Here is a 14,179-nt window from a genome sequence, read left to right as displayed (position 1 = left end):
TCGAGGTTCATGTAGCGAAAATCACGTGGACCCCGTCTCCACGGAACATGCATCGCCAGTCGCCACACTTGTACTTCTCGATCGCTCGCCAAGTTGCAACCAGGCTCAACATGAATTACGGTCAATGTTTTTCATACTGAGGGCGCCGAATTGGATCCATTATCCACTTCTGAAGATATTATCAAAGACTTCAATACTTATGTTTTAAACTCTTTATTATTCCATGTTACGTACAAAATGCTCTTAATATTCCATAATCATGCATTTAAGACTTTAATGTTTCTTGAAGATTGATTTTAGCCTGCCATCTTTTCCGTACGTCAACGGCATCTGCCTTCATTTTCCCCGACCGGATGTATTCTATACAATTGTATCACTAGAATCAATCTCCCGGAAATCAAAACATCTACCATTACATTTAACATCATAATATGAGTTCCACCATGGCACGAGTGCTGCAGAAACAGCTCGAAGAATTAACATTGTGTATGGCGCTGGTGTCGCAAAAGAAAACACGGTACGGTTTTGGTTCCAACGTTTTCGTTCTGGAAATTTTGACCTTCAGAACAAGCCCCGGTGACGACCCGAGACCAAAATGAATAATGAAGAATTAAAGGCTATTGTGGAAGCGTATCCATCGTAAACCACTTAGGAGTTAGCAGCAGGCTTCGGTGTACCGTGTAAGTGATAAAACTGCTATAATCCACTTAAAGCAAATAGGGAAGATAAAAAACTGGAAAAGTGGGTACCTCATGAATTGAGTGAAGCAAACCAGAAAACACGCGTCGACTGCTGCGTTACATTGCTCAACCGACACAATAATGAAGGGATTTTAAATCGGATCATTACTTGTGATGAAAAATGGATCCTTTACGATAATCGGAGGCGTTCGTCGCAATGGCTGTCTCCTGGAGAATCAGCCAAATCCTGCCCTAAGCGAAAATTGACTAAGAAAAGGTTACTTGTGAGTGTTTGGTGGACTACTGCCGGTGTCGTTCACTACAGCTTTCTAAAATCTGGCCAAACGGTTAGGGCAGATATCTATTTTCAGCAACTGCAAACCATGATGGAAGAACTAGCTGCTAAAGAACCAAGGCTGGTCAATCGCTCTAGGCCATTGCTTCTTCAGGACAACGCTAGACCACACACTGACAACAGACGGCCGCAAAACTGGAGGAGCTGCAATTGGAATGTCTGCGACATCCACCGTACTCGCCGGACCTTGCTCCAACAGATTACCATTTTAGCGGTATTTGGATAACTTCCTACAAGGAAAAAATTCAACTCTGATGTGGCAGTCCAAACCGCATTCAAAGAATTTATTGACTCTCGTCCCTCCGTTTTTTATTTTAGTAAAGGGATCAACGAATTACCCAGCTTAAGATGGCAAAAAATCGATAACAATGGTACATATTTTGATTAATTAAATATATAAACAAAAAAAAATCGACTTTATATTCCTCCCTTACAAAACGCCAATTTCATATATTATGTGAGGACTTTGATTTAGGTATTTGGGGTTCCGTACAAAAAGTAATAACACAAGGTGTAACAAAACACGTGATAATATTTTAGGGCAGGGGTTCCCAATCTTTTTCAGCCTGCGGTGCAGTTACACGTTCAATATTTTGTCACGGCGCCCCTCTTTACCTAGCTATTACAAAAATATACATAAATAAACACCTTTAGTGATTATAATTATTAGATTAAGCAGGTAAATAATAATAAACAAATATTTCATCATCTGCCTACTTGGCATAATTAATAATTAACCACAAATATTATAAAATAAAATTATTATATGAATTATAATCATTTTATTTTATAAAATTTGTGGTTTCGGATAATTTTGGAGGATCGACTCATCGCGCCCCTCTTACCTTTCCACGGCGCATCAGGGCGCCGCGATGCATAGCTTCGGAATCCCTGCTTAGGGTGTGTATGGGTCTTCTATATAGAGTTCGCCGAAAATTCATGACGCGGGAGCGCTTGCCCATACAAAGCACAAAAAAAATGTTCCTCTTTCAGCGCTACTACTTTCACAGTGAACTCTATGTAAGGGACACATACACACCCTAAAGTATTATCACTTAGTTTTGTTACACCCTGTATAAGCAGCTGATTGTTGAGCCCCGGGGCCCCCGGGAAAGGACAGGGTACTTTTTTCCCAGAAAAATGTACGGTTCCCGCGCAATAAACTAATTTTGGCGCAACGGAGTTGCGGGCGTCATCTAGGAATATTTAGAGCTACGAGTACGCGAATCAGACTCCAAATACATTGTAATTTGTAACATTAATTCGACGCGTCCTATATCTAAGCTGTGTCTAATTTAATCCAATCCAGTCCAATTTACGTGCAAATCCGAGATATTCAAGATTCTGCTAATCTGATCGCAGGACGCGGCTAATATGTGTCGTGTTGTCACTTACGATAAAGCCGCGTATGCACTATGCAACAATTTGCCGCGCAACATGCTTAGAAACTTTGCAACGTTGCAAGCGACGACATCGCAACACGCAAATATTCGCGATTATGCAACTACTTGCTTTGAAAAATTATCAAAACGACGCGACGTGTTAATTGAAAGAACAGCCTTTTCACACTCCCTCCTGTTGTAGTGGTCACATTTTGCATGTTCCCAAAATAAAAGCAGGCAGCAGGCAGCAGGCAGCATTTACGAATTATTAAATTATTATTACCCTTCCATTTACGAATTTATGAAAATTATTACTAGATGTCGCTCGCAACTCCGTTGTGCCAAAATTCGTTCAACAGCCGACGACTGTACATTGTTTCGGGGTAATAATTATAGCATCCTATTCCGGGACATAAGGTATCTCCATACAAAATTTTTAAGGTGTCTCCATCCAAAAATTTAGCAAAATCAATTCAGGGATTTGGGCGTGAGGAGGTAACAGACAAACAAAAAGATTGACAGAAAGAAGAAAGACAGACACACTTTCACATTTATAATATTAGTATGGATAGTCCAAGGAACAAGTCCCATAAGATATTAGGTTTAGTATCATGTACGCTCCTCGTATCACAGGACTCATTGGTAAATACCAGAGAGAACGCCAACGCCACAAAATGTATGGGATTTGACATTAGTATTCACGTATTATATAGTAGTATTCGCTAGTATTTCACTAGCGAAGCGATGGCTTATGTCAAATCGCATACATTTTGCTAACAAAATGTATGCGATTTGACATAAGCCATCGCTTCGCTAACGTTTACGATAATCCCTTGCCACTTGTCTCTTAGGGCAGGGCATACTTATTTTAAAGGACAGACATTCCGGCACTGCGCACATGTCTAATATGTCACTAGCTTTGTCCACACTGTGCCTTTTTTCTATTCGTCAAAGGCATGCGTTATAGCGCAGACAATAGCGAAGGTGAGGAATGCCCGCGACGCATGCCCTCTGACCGTATCCAAAACTTCAAAAATGACGATATTGGCGTTGCGTTTCTTGAGGCATTCAATTATTGAATGCGCCAATATGAAAGTTGATGACGAAAATTGAAGATGAAAGTGCACATTGTGGACATAGCTATTCTTCAGTCTCCGATTCTTCGAAGCTCGCACGTGGGGAATACTTGCGACGCATTGCAGCGACCTTTCTTCGCTAGTATGAATCGTCCTTTTGCATGAATGACAGTTGAGTTGCCACTTTTATTATGTAGTTAGCGTTGTTAAGTATCTCGTCACTAGACGTGGCGTGAAATTTTTACATTAGGTATTCAAAACTTTATTTACTACACAAACAGATGCATATTCCGAATCGTAAAAACTGATTTTCTGAGCCTTGAAAATACAACGCCGCGTCGTGCGCGTTGTGAATTGACCTTTAAGTACACTGAATGAACTGAGTAACTACTGCATTTTAATTCAAACGTACCTAAGTTAATTAGGTACATTGTCAATGGCAAGTATTTACCATTGTTTATGATTATCATTGTTTTTATAGTAAATAATTACTTAGTAATCATTTTATAGTCAGCTAATCATTGCTATTACAGGGATTTTCCTAGTGATGATAACTGGTAAGTACCTTTTATTATAACTTTCTCCAAGAACTTATAATTATTGACGTAGTTAAGAAGTTTTATGAAGTAAGTCAAGCTTACTCGATACATCATGAATCACAATCAAAGTAAAGCGAAATGCAGAATAAATTTTACATAATATTATAACATAACGTCTTTATATATAAAACTCAAAGGTGACTGACTGACATGATCGGATCGGGCTGAAATTTTGCATGCTGGTAGATGTTACGACGTAGGCATCCGCTAAGAAAGGATTTTGATTTTCAACACTAAATGGTTAAAATAGGGGGTGAAAATTTGTATATAATAATACTTTTTAACGCGAGCGAAGCCGCGGGCAAAAGCTCGTATTAAATAAATCGCTAAAAACGAAAAAACTTTGTTTCGAAATTCCAAAAGTTTCAAATGTAAAAAGATTTTGTTTAGGTTTCACCACTTTCTGATAAAGTGCCGAATAGGCTATTCACAACTTTTTGACAGATTCTCCATACTTGATCTGTTAAGTTAATTGGTGGATAGCCTATTCATAACTTATCAGGAAGTGGTGAAACAGGCCCTTTGTAAAGGAAATTATTATGAACTTTTTATCAGTGCATGTCATAAACTCTCTATCACAAGGGAGCTTTGTCCTACGAGCTACGAATAACCTACGAGAGAAAACTTTTCACCTGCATGCTGTTAGTTGGCCAAGTGTCAAAGTTTAACCCAATTGTTTAAACTGATGAAAATATCAGCATTTGCTCGGTTTAAGCATGCTACCTGCTTGAAATAAGCATGTGTAAATGTACCTTAAACCTTTCGAAATGCCTTTCTGACAGAATACCAAAATACATGAAAAAGTTGTGTGTATTCTTCAATAATTGTAATTTGTCGCAGACACAATAGATTTTCAATTGATGCGACAGCCGGGTGACGGTTAGGGATCGATGGGTTAATTGTTTAATGAACCATTGCATAGTTATTTGCATATTCGATGTCATAAAAATTAAATTGGGACACTGATTGATAGCAGAGGTGCATTTTTCTCATTATTATTATCTTATACCCTAGAAGGGCTATAAGGAGCGCAAGTGCACCGCGGATCACACTTTGAATGTGGCTCTACATCAAAGCTCATAATATGGCCTAAAACAGTGATACTCAACCCTTTTACACGGGCCACAGACGCGTTTTGGTCTTGGTGTTGCGGGTCGCAAACAAAAAAAAATTAGTATTAAAAAAATAACGTTCTCCGCGATTTAAAAGTCAAAATTTTCATGACTTTCACGATTTTACACCTCTTTGTCGGTCGGCGTAAAATTCAAAATGGTATTACTTCCGATGCATCACTGAATAAGCCCCGGCGGGCCGCAGGTTGAGTATGGCCATAATTAACTCTATCCTCAAACGTCTTAGTAAAATATTTTTCGTAGCTGATTACAAAAATATCGATTAATTATTAGCCGGTCTATCTCTAAAGATATTATTTATCACGGGTTAGGTGTTGTGTAAATGTAATTGTTGTCATTGTGTTACAGGTGTTCCCAACCACTGGAGATGTGCAACTTAGTGGTCGGAGCGATTTTGGCAGTGGTCGGAGTGGTTTTAGTGGGTGTGAGCTCGTTCGTCGGATATGGAGTTGTACCGGGGATAGTGAAGCGCATGATTATTGATGTAAGTGTTGTTTTTTTTTAATTATCACTTTTAAAAATAATAAAAACTCTTAAGGGTGAAGCCAAACGAGCGTAATTTGTGAGTCGTGAGTCGCAGAATTTCGGCTGGCAGAAATTCTGCTGCATTCAGTTTCATACAAAAGTAATTTTTGATTCACAGGAGCGTAATTTTGTGAGTCATGATTTGTATGAAAAGATAATTTACGCGACCGAAATTCTGCGACTCACTTATTCAAACTAATAAAACAAATCAGTCAACAAAGTTACAAAAAATGAATAAATAGTTTGAAATGGCGGCTTTACTGCTGAAAGTCTATTCTAGACAACTATAAACTTTTTTGCAGTTCGTACTTTGTTTCATGTTAAAATCGAATCGAGGTACATATACTATGTTTCATGGCTGACATTATTTACTTATTAACCACCATGTATAAACCAGCAATTTTCAAGTACCGTAAATATTAAGATTTTTCTTTGAAAAGTTCAGAACATTAAATATGATCACGACTAACCTGGCACAACTTAAAAAAGATAGAAATTTTAGTACCTCGCGCGTCGTTAACATTTTTATAATTTTTCATAAGTTGTTATGAAATACAGTTTTACGTAGAGTTCATCGCAATACATAATTATTAAATATATTATAATCATTAAAATATAGAATAAGTACTTAATTATAAAACAAACATTAAATAATTATTATTTACTTTTATGAAAATAATATGTAAAAATTGGAAACTTGGTAAAACAAAAATGCTGTTGGCATCGTATATGATTACATATTATGCAAATGATGCTGTCGGAAATTATCAAAAACATACATTAATGATTTATCACTGGCAAAACGTTACCAACGTTATCTATGAATAAAAATATCAAAAACACTAGGTCTTTGCGTCTGTTGTCCAGGATCTTTATACAGTATTTTCAAGGTGAAGTAACCACTTTTCAAATACTGTAGTGCCTGGGACAGGATTTTAAATGCCTGTATGGTTGCCTAAGCACATATACGGCATTCATGCAGCCATGTGCGGGTTTACTCACGATGTTTTCCTTCACCGTATGAGCGTCCGTATTGTGTTCTTGAGATCAGAAAAAGTCTCATCGGTACACACGTCTACACGCCTCCACCCGGGATCGAACCTGCACCCTCTCCAATGGGCCACGGACGCTCCCTAAAAAAAATATCAATATCGCATCAGAAATACACAGTACGTTTACGTATTAAGTAAGTATCTACATTCAGATGCATATTAATACTTACCTAGGTAAAAAGTGTTATGAGGCTCAGGCCTCTTAATACTTTTTATTTTTTTATTTCTTTACATGAACAACTTAAAAATCACTTTCATATGAACTCACACTCAGAGGCAGCATAACTTTAAACGGACGTAGACCACAAACAAGTTACAAGCTTCTTTGGTCAACATTGCATCTATAAAGCGACAAACAGACTACATGTTGAAATGAAATACGCGTCGACTTGAGAATATATAATTATTTTTGCCGTCGGTCAAAACTGTCCTGTCACCTTTTCCTTGACTCAAATAATCCATCCTAAATAGTATCATCCAAATCGGTTACGAGGTTTAAGATTAAAGAGAGAGAGAGAGAAAATTGAATTTTAATTCATTTCATAAAGTATAATTAAATCCCATGCTCGTAAATTGAATTTTAATTCATTTCATGAAGTATAATTAAATCCTGCATACTCGTAAATTGAATTTTAATTCATTTCATAACGTAAAGTTTAGTTATAAGTAATAGGGTGCAGTGGAAGCTGAATGAAAATACTAATTACTTAAGTATTACTGTCACTGCAGAGCTTTCAGTCGTTTTCCTGAATAGCATCGGTCGCGACCGTTGAATATAATCAAATGATAGAAACTGGTCTGTAAGCTCTACGGAACCTTTCAACGTGGACTTCCATTTCTATTTTATCAACATTCTCACCGGCTACATCAATTTAAGCTCTCGTATTTCCAATTTTATTATGGACGAATCAAATCACGTTTGTTGCCGGTTGTCGTATAGCTTTGATTGGATAATAACTTTAGGAAATTCCAAATAATAAGTTCAATCGGAAAATTTATGAAATTGCCCAATTTATTTTAATTATATAAATTATGCATTGAAAATCTTTTTCAGTTACAACAGAAAAATAATGCTGCGTGTTTCTTTAAAAAGAGGCAGTATACTGCCTCGTCGCAGCTCTGCAGTCTGCTTTTTGTTGGTTGTAACTTTAAAGATAGGCAATTAAGTATGTAATATATTAATATTTTCATTATATTTAAACTAAACATCGTTTAATGGAAAATAATACTTAATTTATTTATTTATTGCTACTATATAAAATAAATAATATATTGCTACTACAATAATATTATGTATTCCTTCTACTTGTGAACGTTAAATATTAATATAATCTTGTAGTACTCTTTTCCGAAGAAAGATTAATATAATATCTTTATTATAAAGGCTTATAAATGGTGATAATCTTTGTCTTCCAATTTTTGCCAATTTCCTATCTGTATAGATAACAAAAGGATGTTATTTTCAAGGTAATTACAACAGATAATAATAATTATATTGGCGAATGATCTTATAATTATTATTAATATCTTGTCTAAGTCTACGCCGTAGGCGTCCCCTACGTCGTAGAAGGCTCTACGACGTAGACCCTACGACGCGACGTAGCCCCTTTACAGGAATCTATACTAATATTATAAATGCGAAAGTATCTCTGTCTGTCTGTCTGTCTGTCAGTCTCGCTTTCACGCCAAAACTACCGACTTCCAAAAAGGAGGTTATGTGTTCGGCTGTGGATATTTTTAACCTTTATCTTAAAGAAACAAGAAGCTATCTTGTTTCTTATTGTTATATGTTATTGTAGCTATATTGTTGTTGGTAAAGGTTAAAAATAGAATTTTGTTTACTACACAACAAAAATTATATTTTGATATCAGAATCCGCGTTCGAAATAGCGCCAAGCTTGGTAGACACACTTCAAATAATTATTCTTAACTAATCTTCTTATATAAGTATAAAATTCTCGTGTCACAATGTTAGTCACCGTACTCCTCCGAAGCGGCTTTACTGATTTTTACCAAATTTTATACGCATATTAGGTCTGAGAATCGGCTACTGGCTACTTTTTATATTCATAAGTGCATTTGTTGAATAAATAAAAGTAAATTATTACAACTCGAGACTGACGGCGACCATTGTTTGTACGACGGGATAGCCATGGTGCCATACTTATTTAGTCACTTCAATAAAATTATATGGGCAAAATCTATACAAATATTATAAATGCGAAAGTATCTCTGTCTGTCTGTCTGTCTCGCTTTCACGCCATAACTACTGAACCGATTGTAATGAAATTTTGTACACAGATAGTCTAAAGCCTGAGAAAGGACATAGGCTACTTTTTAACTGGAAAAAGAGGTTGTAAGTTTGTTCAAATTAAGTTAGTTCTAAGAACTCAAAACAGATGGCGCCAAGAGTCGCTTAGCTCGCGCTATCGCTTGCTCATATGTATTTCTATAAGAGAAAACATCCCAGAAAACGTTAAAAATCTTTCCATTAATAAATTTATGAAAGTAGTCAAAGAGCGTTTGTGTGCCAAAGCCTATTATAAGGTCAATGATTTCATAAATGATGGCACATCTTGGGAGTAGGATGGCTGCTTACAAGGCTACTTCTACATTATTGTACATGACTTACTATGTATGTATGTTGACATTGTATAATTTTAAGTTACAGCATTGTAAATTTTATTTTAAAAGATTAATTTTTTTACCTCACTTTTTTTTGGTAAAAAAAAGTGGGCCCCGTGCGAGTTTCTTACGCCGGTTCTTCTCGCCGGGATAGTTCCCGAACCGGTGGTAGGCACCGTAACTAATATTAACATTCTGAAAGTATTTTCTTAAAATCTACTCAGAAATAAAACATTTTTTATTTATTATTATTTATAGAGGTGGTACCATGATGAATTTAGTTATTCGATTCTTTCGATTGTTATACACGTTATTAATTAATAACTCACCTACCAACATAGATATCAGAAACAACAGCGCCAAAGCTACTGAACCGATTGTAATGAAATTTTGTACACAGATAGTCTAAAGCCTGAGAAAGGACATAGGCTACTTTACTTTACTGGAAAAAGGGGTTGTAAAGGGGTGTTTATGCGTAAATTTAGATGGCGCCAAGAGTCGCCTAGATCGCGCTATCGCTTGCTCATACGTAGTTCTATAAGAGGTTACCATGTTGAGTTAAAATTTTCGATTTTTTCGATTGTTAATTGTTAAAAACGAACTCACCTACCAACATAGATATCAGAAACAACAGCCTACCAATAATAAATACTAAATAGTTTATGGGTAAACCGTAAAGCTAAAGTTGTGTAATGCAGCTAAGTTGTGTAAAGCTAAATAAGCTTTAAAATTTGGTATAAAAAAGTTTAATTTAAAAAAATATAAATACTTATATTATGTTCACACTGCACAGCTGTTTTGGGTATTTTGATTTAAGGGGTACCAGGGTTTTAAAAAGCATTTGACAGCAAGTTTGTTGACACAGCGTGCTATAAACTGAAGTCCACGCGGACGAAGTCGCGGGCAACAGCTAGTACTTTATAAGGCAAAGCAACATTTGCCGGGACAGCAAATTTTTTTAAATATACTAATAGAATTCCCGTAAAGGGGCTACGTCGCGTCGTTGGGTCTACGTAGGCTGTACGTCGTAGAGGACGCCTACGTCGTAGACTTACAGGATAATCTACATTGTAAACAATAATTCTTTACAATGTAGATAAAATTTACAACAAAAACAAAGTCGACGGTTAAAGCTTAGGCCATACCTACGCGACCAAGCGAAGCGGAAGCGTCAAGTTGTGTCAAGTTGTCAAATGTGTTTTTTGTATACAAAAAATAAAGTTAATATACCTAGCGGAATAGAGCAACAACCTCGAGCTGTCAAACGAAACCAAAATTGGTTTCTTCTGTGTGAAAAATATGTGTACGTATACACTTACACAAGCATGATTGAACATGAATTCTATGAGATTAAATTGTCAACGTGCGGCACGTGCCGACTGGACGTCAAAAAAAGAGTGCTGCTTTTATGTATCACACGTCTCTTTTTATCAAGCAATGTTACTGATAGTAACATCTCGCTTGCTCAGGCCTTTGTTTCTCTATTCCGCTAGGTATATTAACTTTATGATACAAAATACACATTTGACAATTTGACGCAACTTGACGCTCCGTCACTGACGCGTAGGTTTGTTCTAAGCATAATTATTAACCATCGACTTTGATTTTGTTAAAGTAAATTATCATACAGAATGTTTAATTATATCCTGACCAGAATATCATCCTTGAATTTGCTGTTTTCACTCACAGGATGTGTTCAACTCAACTCAACAAGGCTCAACTTACACTGCCGCGGAATGGAACGAAATGGAAGCGTCAATTTCGTCACATGACGCGGGAATTGGCACCGGCGAATTCTCGAGAATTCCACGAAAGACGCGCGACCAATTTTTTTATGATTTTTTGGCTCGTATTTGTGTGTATTACTGTTTATTGTAGGTACTATGTACAGTTTGGTTGCAAAATGTCGCTTCCGTTCCGTTCCGCGGCCATTTGAGCCACGGGGAAGCTTGTGATCCATAGTATTAAATCATCCGACTTTGATTTTACTAAACTAAACCCATACACAACTTTAAATTATACTCTGATCATAATAATTGAAGACATGAGTGAAAGAAGCAGGGAAGTAAAAGTAAAAAAAAAAGTATTTTTTTGCTTAAATAGAGGCTCTAGGGGTTATGATTTGAATTTAAAAAAAATGTGGATTTTATGTATAGCCAGATATAGTAGTCAGATGATGAAGTAAGTAATTTTACAAGGTTTGTTTAAATTATAAGGAAAAAAAAGTGTAATTGTCCTGATGTTATAAAATGTTAGTTATCTTGTTCCACTCACGTCTTCGTACGAGCGCCGGCCGATATGACTTAACACATACTACGTTAAACGTATAAATTTCGAGATCTCTTCTGAGTCGGCCTACTCGTTAGTTCTGTTCAGTCTGCTTTTTCTAAACCAAATTGTTTTCACAGGAGGTGGCATTACTTAATGAAACGGAACAGTTCGAGAGGTTCGAACGGGTTCCGTTCTTGCTGACCTTCAAGGTGTTTATGTTCAACATCACCAACCCTGCGGAGGTGCTGGCGGGGGGCATACCTGAGCTCCGGGAGCAGGGACCTTATGTTTATAAGTATGTTCCTTTCTTAAGCAGGCTGCAGATGCCGGATCTACGTCATTTGGTCGAATAAGGCTTCTCAAAAACGAACGGCACGCGTCGACAACTGTCGACGGCTGCCGTCGACACGTGCCGTCGACAAGTGTGATGTGGGTTTGACAAAACGTGACCAAAATAAGTAGGTCCGCCACCTGCCTATGAATCATCATTTCTTCGATGGTACTATCAGAGAAGTTGATTCTTAGGCATATGGGGGACCTACGAAGTTTGGTCGCGCTATGTCGACCCAGTTAACAAAGCACAAATAACATTGAATTGATATGATCCGATCAAATGACGTTGGTCTGTCAACTGCCTAGGAATCAATTTCCTCGATGGTACATATAATTTGGGTCTGTGATAACAGAGCTGGATCTTGCCTCAGGGGAGTTTTCTTTGCGTTTTAGCAAAACCTGTGACACAGCTGTCACCTAGGAGTCTTGCTCCAATCTGGATTAATATTGATAATCCAAAGTTCAAACGACAATATTCCTTAGAAAAGTATCTGTAACTATTGGCGTGAGTGTTAAAGGCGTTATCCCATACAAAATTATAGTATTAAGGAGATCGCAGACGACAGACTTTTTGTGCGATCGAGTCTGCAGCGCCCATACAGTCGGCATGGCCGCGCCAAGAAAGTCTATTGTCTGCGATCTCCTTAATAATTATATTTCATTCCAGGCTGAACAACTCTCGTCTGATAGGGAACATGGAGGAGGATATCCTGACGTACCGCCGCTGGGAGAGCTTCGAGTTCGACGCCGAGGCCTCCTACCCCCATACTGAGGATGACATGACTACCATCGTCAACGTTGCGTACCATGTGAGTAGATATGACGATATTTATATTGGATTTATGTATAGGCACTAGGCAGTATAGCCAGAGTAAACAGTAAACAGTAAACTAACGAGTAGGCCGACTCAGAAAAGATCGTCGATACGTTTGACATAGGTCATATCGGCCGGCGCTCGCCTTAGTAACTTGCGGTACTCAGCATTATGAAACATGTCGAAAGTGACACTCGTGCCCAACTCGCGTATTCGCTCGTTTGTTTGAAGTCGAGCTACTCCTTAGTTCTGTCTACTCTGGTATAGGCCATATCCTATGGGCGGCAGCGTCCTATGGCGTCCTAGGTGGCGGCAGAGTTCGTTCATAGGGGTGGCAAAATTAAAGTGGCCTATACTCATAAAAATGTAAATCCGGCCCTGTTGATAGTAGATATGAATGTTTACGAAATATAGCAAAACACAATCATTAAGATCATCATTTTATCTCAACCATCAGGATATCCATATGCTCGTTTTTGTTTCGTTTTATACAATATAAATATACTATCTTCTTTAAATGGAACATCTTTGCATAATATGATTTTATTAGTTCGTTCGTACCTCCGAATGTAAAGTGTGCGAGAAGAATAAAATAAGATTTCAGCTTGCCTTGCGATCTTTTCAAGCTAAGCGAATACAGGAAAGTAATAAGCTAATGCTTGCGACTGGAAATTAAGGTAAACGCAACCGCACACCTATACTCTACGTATTTGTGCCCAGTTAGGGTGCGTTTCCACCGGAGATGAGATAATCCGCGTTGCGAGGAATGTGTTTTACAATAATCAATAGAATCGTTGCGCTAAATAGTCAAATGAAGCGTTTCTATTGGTTCTTAAAAACATATTCCTCGCAACGCAGCTTAGCTCAGCTCCAGTGGAAACGCAGCCTTATGCGTTCACCTTTATACATTTATTGATTTTGCATTTATTGCTTGCGAATTTTATTATACCCCGCTATGCGTTAAAACATATAGAGCTTATGTCCAAAACTGATGGAACACGCATTGATCGGTGTCCAATTAGCCGCGGGGTTGCCCCACATTTAGGGACGTATTCAGACCGCAGTTTTAAAGAAGATATTAAATAACCCATTGGATACTTGATATATAAACGAGACACATATGTGTCCATGAAGAAAATATAATATGCGGACTATAGTCGAATACCTTACCTTAATAGGCATAATTTTATGATGAAGTATGAAATATGGCATAGACATAGAGGGGAAGGACATAGAATAAAATAAATACTTTTTATCATGGCAAAATGTACGAAAACAGTGGGATACTGTTTTTAGTAAGTACCTAAAGTATGAAAATTCTGCATAGTAATTCT

General features: G+C 37.3%; 1 protein-coding gene across 1 annotated transcript in view; it reads left to right on the top strand.

Annotated features, from left to right (window-relative positions):
* Positions 1-5,587: 5,587 nt before the first annotated feature.
* The window catches only part of LOC121738423 (sensory neuron membrane protein 2-like), a 96,228-nt gene continuing 87,636 nt past the window's right edge, over positions 5,588-14,179 (top strand). The window contains exons 1-3 of the mRNA XM_042130462.1: positions 5,588-5,709; positions 11,836-11,993; positions 12,699-12,840. Coding sequence (XP_041986396.1) covers positions 5,593-5,709; positions 11,836-11,993; positions 12,699-12,840 — 417 coding nt within the window. The 5' untranslated portion in view covers positions 5,588-5,592. The remainder of the gene's footprint in view (positions 5,710-11,835; positions 11,994-12,698; positions 12,841-14,179) is intronic.

This window comes from Aricia agestis, chromosome Z (genome assembly GCF_905147365.1).
Source record: "Aricia agestis chromosome Z, ilAriAges1.1, whole genome shotgun sequence".
NCBI classification, from domain to species: Eukaryota; Metazoa; Arthropoda; class Insecta; order Lepidoptera; family Lycaenidae; genus Aricia; species Aricia agestis.
The sequence above is the reverse complement of the archived record's forward strand: the minus strand, read 5'-3'. Positions and strand labels throughout refer to the sequence as shown.